Below are 13,448 nucleotides of genomic sequence, written 5' to 3' on the forward strand. Positions count from 1 at the left end.
TTGTAGTGATGGAGAAACCGCAAAAAAGAAAACCTTTTCATCAAGACAATTTCAACCTTACCACTTCCCGCTCGACCCTCCTCGTCGACACTCCGGCCAGCGGTCGTTCCGCTGGCACAGCGTTGTTGGTGATTTACGGGCAAGTTTTCGGATTTTTCTTCATTTCACCGAAGAAACGGCCTCCACTTTGGATGGACCAGTCAGTCAGTGCAGTGGGGCGGTGCGAAGTTTCTTGGCGAAGCTGTCAAAATATTAATATTCAAAGCTTTTCGAAACATTTTTCATTTGGATTCGTTTCGACTCGGTTGGCACCCTGTGCCCTGGCTCTGGTATTATTTCGAAGTGTGTGTTGATTAGCGGCGAGGAACATTGACCGGTGGCAGATTTTTCGGAAGAAATTTTCTTTGTGTTTCGTTGTAGGAATGAAGGAAAGTAAATACGCATTTTCATGCTTTCAAGATTTGATGGATGATAGCGAAATCCTACTTTAAAACTGAAAATGCGTAAGTTAGACATGCTTTCCCGATAACATTTCCTCTTCTTTTTCTTCTTGGCGTTACGTCCCAGCTGAGTCAAAGAGCTTCCTTTACCAATGACCGTTTTGCATCTGTATATCGTGTAGCAGGCACTAATATAATCTATGCTTAAGGACAGACTTGTTAGAATCCCAAAATGGCCGTCACAATGACCAACTTCGGCATCTACTCACGCTTTTTACAAGTGAGCAAGAACAGAATAATAAAATGTACTGATGTTTGAAGCTTGCTTCTTGAGATTTGTGCGTTTGAAGTTCTGATGCACTGTTGAAGCGGGATTTCATGACGTTTGTCCTTAAGGAAGTCAAGGAAATTTCTTGGACCGACCGGAAATCAAACCCGTCACCCTCAGCATGGTCATGCTGAATACCCACGCCTTTACAGCTGTAGTTATATGGGCCCTTTCTTCTCTTAACCCTTTGGAGCCGGAGGGGTCATATATGACCCCAAGATAGAAACGGCTGTTTAAATTCACCCATTCAGCAAAACGGAATTCTGCCTTCGGCAAAGTTGTTGCAAATTGAGTCCTCTATCAAGGAAAAATGGGAATATTTGTATTTGAGACTTCATTTACAACCTAGAACATCCTGAACACCATGAAATTTGGAAAAACGAAATAATTGACATACCAGTTGTTCTAAAAGCTGAACTTGGATATGGGTTACGTATATATGTATTCATTCAACCTTCGTCAAGAATATCAAGAGATGTTGTACATTCTGGGATGTTCTAGGTGTTCCAAATTGTCCTATAGTGAAGACCTTCAAATCTACAAGAATAATTCTATGTATTTTCGCCACAAATAATAGCATTGCATAACCTACTGTGATCCGTGAAGCTCTTGACATCTACAATGTCATTTAGAGACAATATAGGGATATTCCAGGTCAGCCAAACTATCTTGGAGTTCAGAACTTCAGGTCTAGACTCATAACAATAGCCATATCTGTTATACTGAGTAACGCTGCATAATCAACCGTGGTTACTGGAGTAGTCTGCAGTCTACTAGCTTATTATATACCTTTAGGACATTCAGGGTCGTCCAAAATGTTCTATAATGAAGTCCTTCAAATCTACAAGAATAACTCTATGTGTTTTCGCCATAATTAATAGTATTGCATAATCTGCTGGGATCGGTGAAGCTCTTGAAATCTCAAATGTCATTTAGAGACACTATAGGGATATTACAGGTCAGCCAAACTACCATGGAGTTCAGAACTTCAGGTATACACTCGTAACAGTAGTCATATCTGTTAAACTGAGTAACGAAGCATAATCAACCGTGGTTACTGGAGCAATCTGAAGTCTTCTTGCTTATTATAACCCTTTGGGATATTCACGGTTGTCAAAACTGTTCTATAATAAAGTCCTTCAAATCTACAAGAATGTCTTTATGTTTTTTCACCACAAATAATCTGCTGGGATCCGTGAAGCTCTTGAAATCTCAAATGTCATTTAGAGACACTATAGGGATATTTCAGGTCAGCCAAATTACCTTGGAGTTCAGAACTTCTGGTCTACATTCGTAACAACAGCCATATCTGCAATACTAAGTAACGTTGCATATTTATCTGTGGTTACTGGATCAATCTGAAGGCTACTTTTTATAATTAACCTTTAAGACATTCAGAGTCGGGCAAACTGTTCTAAAATGGAATCCTACAAATCTACAAGAAAAACTTTGTGTTTTCGCCATAAATAATAGCATAGCATAATCTGCTGAGATCCGTGAAGCTCTTGAAATCTTTAAAATTATTTAGAGACACTATGGAATCGTAGCTTTATATAATGAAAGAAGTTACCGTTACACCCGTAGACTTAAGGATCTTAACTCAAGCACAATTTGCATGGCCTGGGGTATCCCGACTGATCTGATACTCTCTATTGAACTTCCAGAAGACTTACTGGACATGATAGATTACAAACCAAAGCATTGTATAATGAAAGAAGCTACCGTTACACCCGTAGACTATAGGATCTAAACTCAGGAACAGTTTGGAAGACCTAGGATATTCCGACTGATGTAGTACTCTCTATTGAACTTACAGAAGACTTACTGGATATGATTAAGTTAACGTTACACCCGTAGACTTTAGGATCCAAACTCAACAACAGATTGGATGACGTAGGATATTCCGACTTATCTTATACTCTCTATTGAACTTTCAAAAGACTTACTGGACATGATAGATTACAAATCGTAGCTTTGTATAATGAAAGAAGTTACCGTTACACCCGTAGACTATAGTATCTAAACTCAAGAACAATTTGGATGACCTAGGATACCCCGACTGAGCTGATACTGTCTATTAAACTTCCAGAAGACTTAATGGACATGATAGATTACAAACCAAAGCTTTGTATAATGAAAGAAGCTACCGTTACACCCGTAGACTATAGCATCTAAACTCAAGAACAGTTTGGATGACCTAGGATATCCCGACTGATCTTATACTCTCAATTGAACTTTCAAAAGACTTGCTGGACATGATAGATCACAAACGAAAACTTTATATAATGACAGAAGTTACCGTTACACGTGTAGGCTTTAGGGTCTAAACTCAAGAACAGTTTGGATGACCTACGATAACTCGACTGGTCTTATACTCTCTATTGAACTTTCTTAAGACTTACTGTACATGATAGAATACAAATTGAAGCTTTGTATGATAAAAGAAGTTACCGTTACACCCGTAGACTTTAGGATCTGACCTCAAGAACAGTTTGGATGACCTAGGATGTCCGGAAAAAATATTCTGCATAATATTCTACCTTTTTTATACTATTGAGCACCAAAACTACAGAAAAACGCAGAAAAAAACTCCATAATATTCTACCTTTTTTATACTATTGAGCACCAAAACTACAGAAAAACGCAGAAAAAACTCCATAATAACGCTTAGAAAAAATCCGGCTTCAAAAGGTTAAAGTTCAATGGAATGAGGGGTCCATCTCAGAAGTTAAGTTTAGTTGAAGATATGAAACAGAAAGCATTCGACATTGAACGCTTGTTCATACTAGTTGGGTAAGTCCCAGAAACTGATCCAACAGTGTAGTGATTGGTCAACGATACACGATTGCATCGATTGTGTGCATGAAGTTCAATCTATTGACGATCAAAATCTCTCCTTGAAAATAATAGAGTTTATTACTCAATATTTATTCAAGCCGTATCAAGATCCACGATTATTATTTCTTACCCGCCTTTATTAAGATTTCGAAGAAATCGATCCCGCGTCTCAATCAATATCGCACCTACCACCAGATCAGAGCGCGTGCACTCGTGCAGTGTTGGTATTTTGATTATTGCATGATCGATCTCCACGTGCAAGGCATGCTTTTTCCATGTTCCATGTAGGTATCGCTCTCGATCGAAACCTGTTACTACACAACACCTCCTCAAACACTTCGGAATGATACATCAAACGAACCACCCAACGATCAACAATCACCCAACCACTCGTGGTCGTGGACGATGCCGATTGCAAAACAAACCAAACCAACATGATCTTGAAATGACGACGATGACGACGAGAGCAAAAACACACTCGGAAATACGCGCACGCATTTCGGCGCATTTGAAAAGCTGAGGGGTAGTGAACCAGACCACGATGATCGCGGTGAACAGAAGGTGGGCAACCGGGGAATTTTCACTTTCAACTGTGTGGTGGACGCTCTATTATGCCACTACCGGCGGACAACCACCGACCGTCTGATAGATCGATGATCGGACGAATGAACTTTTTTTTTGCGTGTGCACTTGCAGGTGATTGAATGCGCAGTGTTCAAGAGATTCATTACAAACCGGATCGTCATCCTGTGACGGTGCTTTTGAGTTTTGCACATTATCGCCTCTTGGTTGTTCGCGTTGAGATGCACACTCGCCACCCATCGGGCAGGAAATAGCAATTAAGAGTGGAAGAACTTCCTAGAGGGCAGGTTTTACTAGGGTTTGATGGTCGCCATTAATCGGAAATAACTTATTTACGGTTAATTAATTGATCATTTTATTGGCATAAGCACGCCACCAAATAGGGTTCATATAGTCGCGGGTATTCAGTATGACCATACTGAAGGTTATGGGTTCGAATCCCGGTTGGACCGGGAACTTTTCGTTATGTAATTACCTTGCCTTTCTTGGGCATAGAGTATCTTCATGACTGCCATACGGTAAACACATGCAAAAAGGTCATTGACAGAGGAAGATCTCTGATAGTACATAACTGTGGAAGTGCCCATAAAACACTAAGCTGAGTACTTAGTAGGCTTTGTTGTGTCCCATTTGGAACGTTACGCCGAGAAGAAGTTACCAAGCAAGATATAGTCACTAGTCAGAATAGACATACTTGTACTACTATTCTAGTCAGCTTCCCACACTGGGAAGGTGACGCTCCTCTTAACAAAACATTAGGATTTTCTACTGTTAGTTTGTACTAAAAGGTCGTGTCAAACTCATTGCAGACTGCTAGAGTTAATCCAAACATGAACCAACGCAATCCGAAAATTGTGTCAGTTGCTAAGATTTTCTCCGTTATTTTAGCCTGATGACTACGACTTCCTAATCCAATCTACAAATAGCTCGATATTTCTCTTATTACAATAAATATGAAATATAGAATACTATGAATTGAATTATTTAAGATTTAAATGATTGTGGAGCGGACCTGGTATGATGGTTAAAGCACGTGACTATCACGCCGAGGACCTGGGATCGAATCCCACTCCCGACATATTCGCAAAATGTGAGTTCTTCCTTCGGAAGGAAAGTAAAGCGTGGGTCCCGAGATAAACTAGCCTAGGGCTAAAAATCTCGTTAATACAGATAAAAAAAAGTCCAAATTGGAACGAACTCACTGAATTTACAATTAGGGTCTCTACTCATAAGACAATATAAAATTCTTCAAGTTCGACAATGGGGAGAACTTTGAAAGTTTATAATTAAAAATTAAGCTCAATTTTTTAAAAAAATCACATACTTTTCATTTATATTTTCAAAAAGTAAGTAAACATTTTAAGGATAAATGCGCAAGATTGATTATCCAAAATATTCCACCAAATCGCTGAAATCTTCAATGTACTTTTTTTGCAATTTTTTTTTTTAATAAAACAAATCTCAATTAAGGAATATTTCAAGATTTTTCCCAAGTTCTATTGGGTCAATTGTGTGAAATTGCTATGACAGTTCCATCGAAAATTTATCTATATATAAAAAAATGCAGTTGCATACGTGGGACCGCGCGTAACTTGCGAACGGAAGGTCGGATTTGGGTCGTCTAAGTTTTGTTCTGTTAGTTTTCACCCAAGGAAGGTTTATGAGGTAAAAATCATGAAAAAATTGAAAGTTTTTGAAAATCGATTTTTCATACATTTTGAATGGGGACTTGGATTTGGCAAGGAGTTTGCAACGTCAAAAATCGTAGTAGGCAAGACAAAGTTTGCCGGGGACAGCTAGTTTTAAAAAAAGATACAAACACTCTTAAAAATCCATAAAAAACATTCTGGAGTCTAATCCGAAATTCCTCACTATATGATCGTTCAATTCCTTACGCAGTTTTGAAACTGGACTTGGATGTTTGCTCTCTATGTTAATGGTATAGTAATGTTGAGATTTCGATGAAAATCCTACAGAAAACCGAAAATATGAAAGCATTTTGAGCTAATAAAAACCGGTAGTAACGATTATTTTGGCAATTCTGATAAGTAAAGCTCTCTTTAGGGCTAGGAATTTCTTCAGAGATTTGATAAGAAACTTGATTGGAAATCAATCCAGAATTCGTTCCGAAATTGCTTTGGGGATTTCTCCCAAAATTCTATCCATGATTCTTCTTTGAAGTCCTCCAAGATTTCTTTTTTTTTGGATTTCTACCGCAATTCATTCACAGGTTCTCACAGCATTCTACCCGTGCATTCTTCCTTGATTTTTTAAAAGGTTTTTTTTTTCTGGAAGTTCATATCTTTTTCAGTACTCTCAAGTTTCCATCCAAGTTTTGTTTCTTTATCTCCAATAAATAGTTCCTTCCGAGATGTTTTCACTGGAGAGATCTGAGAGCTGTTCGAAGTGTCTCTACCAGAGTTTCTCCGGGGATTTCTTCCAGAAGTTTTCCCGATATGCTTCCAAGATTTCTCGTTGGATTCCTCCCAGAGAACCTTCCAAAACTTATCAAAAGTTTCTTAAGGAATATCTCTGCCTGGTTTTCCAGGAATTGCTTTCCAACAGTTTCTTTCGGGATTTTTGCGAGATTCTTGCAGAAGCTCTCTTGGGTTTCCTCACTGGATTTCGTTCGTAGTTCCGCCCAGGATTTCTCTTAGAGGTTTTAAGAGTCCCATTTCTTTACATTTCCTTCCGGAAGATTACTCCAAGATCTTTTTTTCCGAGATGTCTCAATTTTTATCAGGATTTCTTTCGATGTTCCTTTCAAGATTTCTCCAATAAGTCGAAGTTTCTCGCTAAATTCACCTGGATTCCTTCCGATATTTTTCCGGGAGTTTCTTAAAATGCATTTCGTAGGTTATCCCAGGCAGGTTTTAAGAAATATTCCTAGAAAAATGCCTGTAAGAACGCTTGGAGCAACTATTAAAGGAATCCTGAAAGGATAACCTTGAACTTCGGGACAATTTGGAACACTGAAGTTAAAAATCTCAGAAGGATCACTGCAAAAAACTTTGTAAACAACTACGAGGAAAAACCTGGAAAATATTTTAAAGAAATCACAGGAAAAAAATCATGAGAAATATCAGCAATTCTCCTGCAGAAATCCTAAAAGGCACAACCGAAAATATCTTAACCATTTGGAGCCGGAGGGGTCAATATGACCCCGGCGATGAAACCGAGCATAAGAAACGTTTCCGAGGCCAGCAATGTTGCGGCAGCGAATGCTACAATTTTTAGGATAAATCCAGAAAAAAAAATTGAGAAGCATCCCAGGACCAACATCGGAAGGAATCTTCTGAAAAAAGTCCCGGGAAAAACTCCGAGAGAAATGTCAGTTGAAACTTTAAAAAATACGCGAATTCCTTTATGAAATATTCCGGAAAAACTCATGTAGAAACTTTCGAAAAAAGCTCACTAAAATTTCTCGAATTACAGGAGAAACTTCGGAAGAAATAACGAGAGCGATGCTTGTCGAAAAACCCTGGGAGCAGCCCATAAATAAACCCTGTAGAAACTCTGGAGAAACCCCAAGAGGAACACTGTAAGAAATCGCGAAAAATTATCGAGAGAATTCCCGAGACTCTAGGATAAATTCCAGCATGTGAGATATATCGTAGGAGAAAATCTTGTGAAGACCTCGGGATACATTATTTAATAAATCCCACGGAAAACGCAGGAGGAACTCCTAGAAAAATCCCACGAGGGTCTCTGGGAGCAACACTGGGAAACCCTCTGGAAGACATTTTAGAAAGAAAATTTGTAAGATCCCTATGAAAATCCCCAAAAAGTAATCGGTCAGAATTTAGAAATCCTGAAAGATTCTCAACATTCCGGAAAGAATTGTTCGAATACAAAATAATCTAGAAGAGAAATTTCAAGAAAACAGGATTGAAAAATACGAAATGAATCTTCTGAGAAATCCTGCAAGAATTTCTAAAAAAGATCCAGAAAGAAACCCTGACGGAATTTCTGAAAAAAAAAACTTTGTAGAGGAATTTCACCGTAAAAACCTCGTCACACTCATATGAAAAACAGAAAATTCGAAAAAAGCCAAGTCTTACCTCCTAAATCGATTGTTTTGGACTTCAGAAGCTACGTTTAAAATTTGAGTGCAATCGATTAAGCCCAAGGGGGCACTCAACGAGCTTGAAGTTTGTATGGGAAAACGTGACATAATGTTTGTAGTAATATTAAGTTTTCGATTTTTGTCACTAGGTGGGGCGGAAGGCGTTCAATTAATAAAGCATTTAGTATTCATGTAGGTGACTTTATCGAAGACCGCAAAGGTATATGCTCAAAAAGACACCAAAAACTATTTTGAGATATGCAGAAATATAAGCCAAAAATATAAAAAAAATACAAGAATGCTCAAACTATATCCCGCCTTATCGCGGGTTTGAGAACAAGAGAATTATTTCTCTACAAACCCATTTATGACATTGTATCGACTTTTCGAACCCTCTAAGCAGAATACCCTCTTCGAATGAGTTTAATCAGTTTCGTACCTTTTAATTCCGCCCTATGTTGCTTATCCTTTGACAGATACGCGTATTTCGACTACCACTTGTAATCTTCCTCAGTGTCAGTTATCCACTGTGGATAACTGACACTGAGGAAGATTACAAGTGGTAGTCGAAATACGCGTATCTGTCAAAGGATTAGCAACATAGGGCGGAATTAAAAGGTACGAAACTGATTACACTCATTCCATTTATGATTATTAAATTAAGTTTCTAGGAATTTCATCACAAATACGCCTCCATGAATGAAGTTTTTCAATGATTCATTAATAATTGATCCAAGGATTTTGATAGGATTCAATCGTTGATCTTTCCAGTGGCTTAAAGATGATTTTTTCCTAAAGTCTTTCAAAGATATATCGAGGAATCCCTTGAAGGATTCCTAAAGGAAAAACCTCAAGAAGTTTCTCGAAACAGTTTTATCTTCGAATTTCCCTTCAAAGAGTGTCAGTAAAAGCTTTCAAAAGAGTTTCTCCAAGAAATTCTTCAAAAATTTTCTCCGGTTTTTTTGGTGTAGTTTCATCAGCAGTTTTTTATGAAGCTCCTTCAGGGATGTCTCTAAGGCTGTGCCACTGGGCGTTGTATGCTAGTCCGTTGTCTATTGTCGTGCTTCCTTCAAAGAGCGGAAAGCGCACTGGAAGCATTGAATGTGTCTCTTTTTTTAAAATACTCTTCAACTTTCTATGAGATTTTTTAAAATGTTATCTAACTAGGGATTTTTATCAGAGTTTCCAACAGAAAATTACAAGTTAATTGAAAAACCAATTTGCAAGAGATTCGTGAAGAAAATATTGATAATAGTTATGGCACTTGAAGTGAAATCTCCTTTTGATAACTCGAAAAATCACCTATGAAGCATTTACGCCACCTAAACATATCAATATTTTTGGCTCAAACTCAGAGTATTCTCTTTTTTTGTGATATGAATCCGGAAGAGCACACGAATTCCAGGTTTCAATAACTTTTGAAAAGTGAGCTGCACCTCTGTGTGCCTCTATGAAGTTTTTCAATGATTCCTAAAAAATATTCAACAATTGGAATTCCGTCGTTGATTTTTCCAGTGGTTCGATCTCGGAACTTTTCCGAGATTCTTCAAGGATAAACCTCGAGGAGTTCCTTGAAGCACATTTTAATGGATTGCCTTCAAGGGGCTTCTGCAACATCTTCTCCAAGAATTTCACTAGAAAATTCTAAAGTTCTTCAATAAAAATGTATCTATCATCTTCTCAGAAAGTTTCTCCGAGATTTTTTTTTTTTCAAATATTCCAAATCCTCTGAGGCAAGTAGGTACCACAAAGTTCAGTAGGAATATTTAAAAAAAATGAATTCCTCACAATTAATCAAAAATTTTCTTGAGGAATTCCAAAAAATGATTCTCCCGGCATATTGCGACATTTGCACCCATTTAGACTCGGCCGAAATTCATTATCATCACAGTCGAATTTCGCACACGACTTCGCAGCGGCTGGCATACACAAGTTTCGTTCACTCAGCCAAAAAAACTAGCAAAGATCGTAAGAATACCTTATGTTTTTTTTGCTATAAGATATCTCTATGAATTTTCAATGTTTACCTTATGAATTCGACAGTATACAGCTCAGAATGGATATCATAAGTTCGTCTTATGAGAATCGTTTTTGTTGCGAAAAAAGTGAAACACAATCTTATGATTATCAGTGCATTTTACATATGGAGGTTATAGTTGTTTCTATATGAATTTTATAAACTTAAGATTATCTTATGAAAACCATATTGGTTATGCATTCCGTTTTAAAAATTCATAATTTGTAATTATGAATCCCTATTAATATTAATATGAACTTTATAATTGGATCAAGACGATTTACATACAGGCGACCTAACATTGCATGAATGCAGAAGAAAAAGAAGAAGAATCTCTAATTAGAAACAATTTATTCGACGAAATAGATTTCAAATGATTAGTAAACAATCTTTGATCTAAAGACACCAATCGTTAGTTCGGTCAAGGGCTCAGGCTCCGACACCTGGGTGATTTCCGCTGCTGCCGGCAGTATTATCTTGTTTGACAATGCAGATGCCAACAAAACTCTGTAAAAATATTAAATGATTGTAAATAGGAAAACAATTGAATTAAAAACACTTACGTTTATGATCTCTCGAAGTTTTCCTGGATCAACGGTCAACAGCTCAACTGGTCCGCAGTCGCACTTGCAGGAAGATTTCACTGCACTCCACTGGCACATCAGAAAAAAGTTCCGCGATCATGATCCAGAGTGAGTTCAGCCACAACGTACTTCATCATGCTCACTTCTGATTTCATAAGGTTGTCCTTAAGACTTTTTCACATCAATAAAAGTGATGAGAAACATAAGGGACAACTTATAAAATTTTCAGATCGGTTATGATCATGCGTATTTCATAAGGTATTGTCATGAATATTATTCTGGACCATCAAACTTTCATAAGGTTCGTAATGAAATCGAGAATTTTGTCATTGTCGATGAATCATATGGTTCAATTTATGTTCTTCCTAAGATGTTTTGGTTGAGTGTTGAGTTCATCACAGGGATGTCGGATGCACAACAGGTAAACAAAATCAGTTTGATTGGTGTGAAATGTCGCTGGGAAATGATGATTCAGTGGATTCTCAAATTATCACAGTAGTCTAAACATCAATAAGAAACCCAATACTAGCCAAGAATTTCTTTGGCAGTTACACTAGTAAATTCACAAATATTTTCAGGAGTTCTTCTTCAAAATACTCCAAGAATACTTTGGAAATTATTTTAGGCTTTCCTTTGACAGATTCTCCACAATGTCTTGTAAATTTTCGGACAGGATTTTTCCAAGATTTTTTTTTTCAAAGCAGTAATTCAAGATTTCATCCCGAAATTCTTGAAGAAAAACAATCCAATTGAGAAATAATTGATGAAATTTAGAAAAATAAACAGCTCCTGGAGGATTTCCGTGGATCGTCTAAAGAGACACCTGGAGCAGTTTTTGAAAAAAAAATCTGAAAAAAAAATCATGGAGAAATTTCTGAACAGGAGTCCATTCAGTGGAGTGTCTGAAGTATCTGAAGGTATTACTAAAGAAAATAAAAAAATACGAGGGAGATTATTGCAAAACAAATAAAAGAAAAAACAATATGTTCATTGATATTACATATATCATATAAGGAACTCTTGATCTCCAGTGAATTATTGAGCAAGAATACTTCCGAGCTCCTGAACTCGTGGAGGGAACTTCTCTAGGCAAACCTGCTGAAACCCAGAGAAGAATAGCTGCATGGGCTTCTGGAGACATTCATATTCCAATTACTAAAGTCATTTCTGAATTCTGGGAAAATTATAAAAAACCAAAGAGGAATTCCATCAGGAACTTCTCAGCAGTGCATGGAAAAACTTCTAGAGAACCATTGAATATTGTTGATAAATTAATTCTAGTTTGGGGACAATATGACCCAGACCGGTACGCTGAACGTACACTACGCCATCGTGATGCGGAAATTCTAACATCTTAGGAGGGTTAAAGCAACCCCTGGAGCAATTACCAAAAAAAAAAATCATGAATAAATTCCTTATTCCATAGATAAAAGCTGCAGTAATTCCTAAAAGACTTGGAAGAATTTCCGGTGAAAATAAAAAGGGATTCCTGAATGATCTTCTGAGAATATTTTTGAAGGTATTTCTCCATAAAAAGTTCATACAAGTTTATTTTTCACTTTTGAAGGAATTTCTTGAAAGATTTCCAAGAGAAAGTTTTCAATGAATCCATCACGTCGATATATAGCGCATTTAGTTCACCACTGGACTATCGCACTAGTTTTCACGAGTGCGAAAACGCTAATAAAAGTGCGCGATTGCATCAAATCAACTCGGTGTCTTCAGAGCACTTGTTCACCATAGATTGAAGAAATAGTGCGCCGAAGACATCAACCTGATTTGATGCAATCGCACACTTTTATTCACGTTTTCGCACTTATGAAGTCGCAGTTCGCAGTCCAGTGGTGAACTAAATCGACAATGATTTTTCATAAGGGCCTAACTGATTTGATCGATTTCTCTTCGTCGACTCTCTCTTTCGCTAATAACTTGATCAAAACAAACAAAATCATTATTCTTTTTGTTTCTATAGCAACATGTAGTCGTCTTCTTCGCATTTCAACCAAAAAATCTTTGGAAAACTTAATACACATTCTGACAATACACAAAGAGAGGATCGATGAAGAGAACTCGAAAATGTCAGTTAGGCCCAAATGAAAAATCAGTGTCGAAATGGGGTATACATTCAAACTACATTTTGTTCGTCACTGTGCTGATCAACGATCGCATTCTTAGAGGTGTCATAGCTCTAGGCTGAAAGAAAATTCACCACAAACGCTTCACTCATGTATAGCGTTTTCCCCACACAATTAATAAATGAGGCTCGCAAAAGAAAAAATAAAACATCGAATGAATAAAAAAGCGGAGGTGTATAACGAACGCAATAACTCACCTTTCAGTGGCGTCTTCACCACGGTGCTACCCTGCACGGGCGTCGAAAGCGTTCGCTTGGCGATGAAATTGCGCTTCGGCGGCGGTGGCGATCCCTTGAGCTGCTCCGGAACGATCGACGGTATGGTGGTGTTCGCCAGACCACTGCCCGGTGTCGACGATATTCGTTTCTCTGTGGGATGGAGAAGAGGAAAAAAATAAAATCGAGGTGAGAATGGTTTAGCTGTTTGGTCAACTGCGGTGAGGTGAATATTAAACTGAA

At 37.7% G+C, this 13,448-nt stretch overlaps 1 protein-coding gene across 5 annotated transcripts in view; it reads right to left on the reverse strand.

The window, feature by feature from the left end:
- The window catches only part of LOC109417649 (uncharacterized), a 696,771-nt gene that overhangs the window by 84,271 nt on the left and 599,052 nt on the right, over window positions 1-13,448 (reverse strand). For all 5 annotated transcript variants that reach the window (XM_062850488.1, XM_062850487.1, XM_062850486.1 and 2 more), the window contains one exon: window positions 13,188-13,358. In XM_062850488.1, the coding sequence (XP_062706472.1) occupies window positions 13,188-13,358 (171 nt within the window). The remainder of the gene's footprint in view (window positions 1-13,187; window positions 13,359-13,448) is intronic.

The sequence above is a fragment of the Aedes albopictus genome, chromosome 2 (genome assembly GCF_035046485.1).
Source record: "Aedes albopictus strain Foshan chromosome 2, AalbF5, whole genome shotgun sequence".
NCBI classification, from domain to species: Eukaryota; Metazoa; Arthropoda; class Insecta; order Diptera; family Culicidae; genus Aedes; species Aedes albopictus.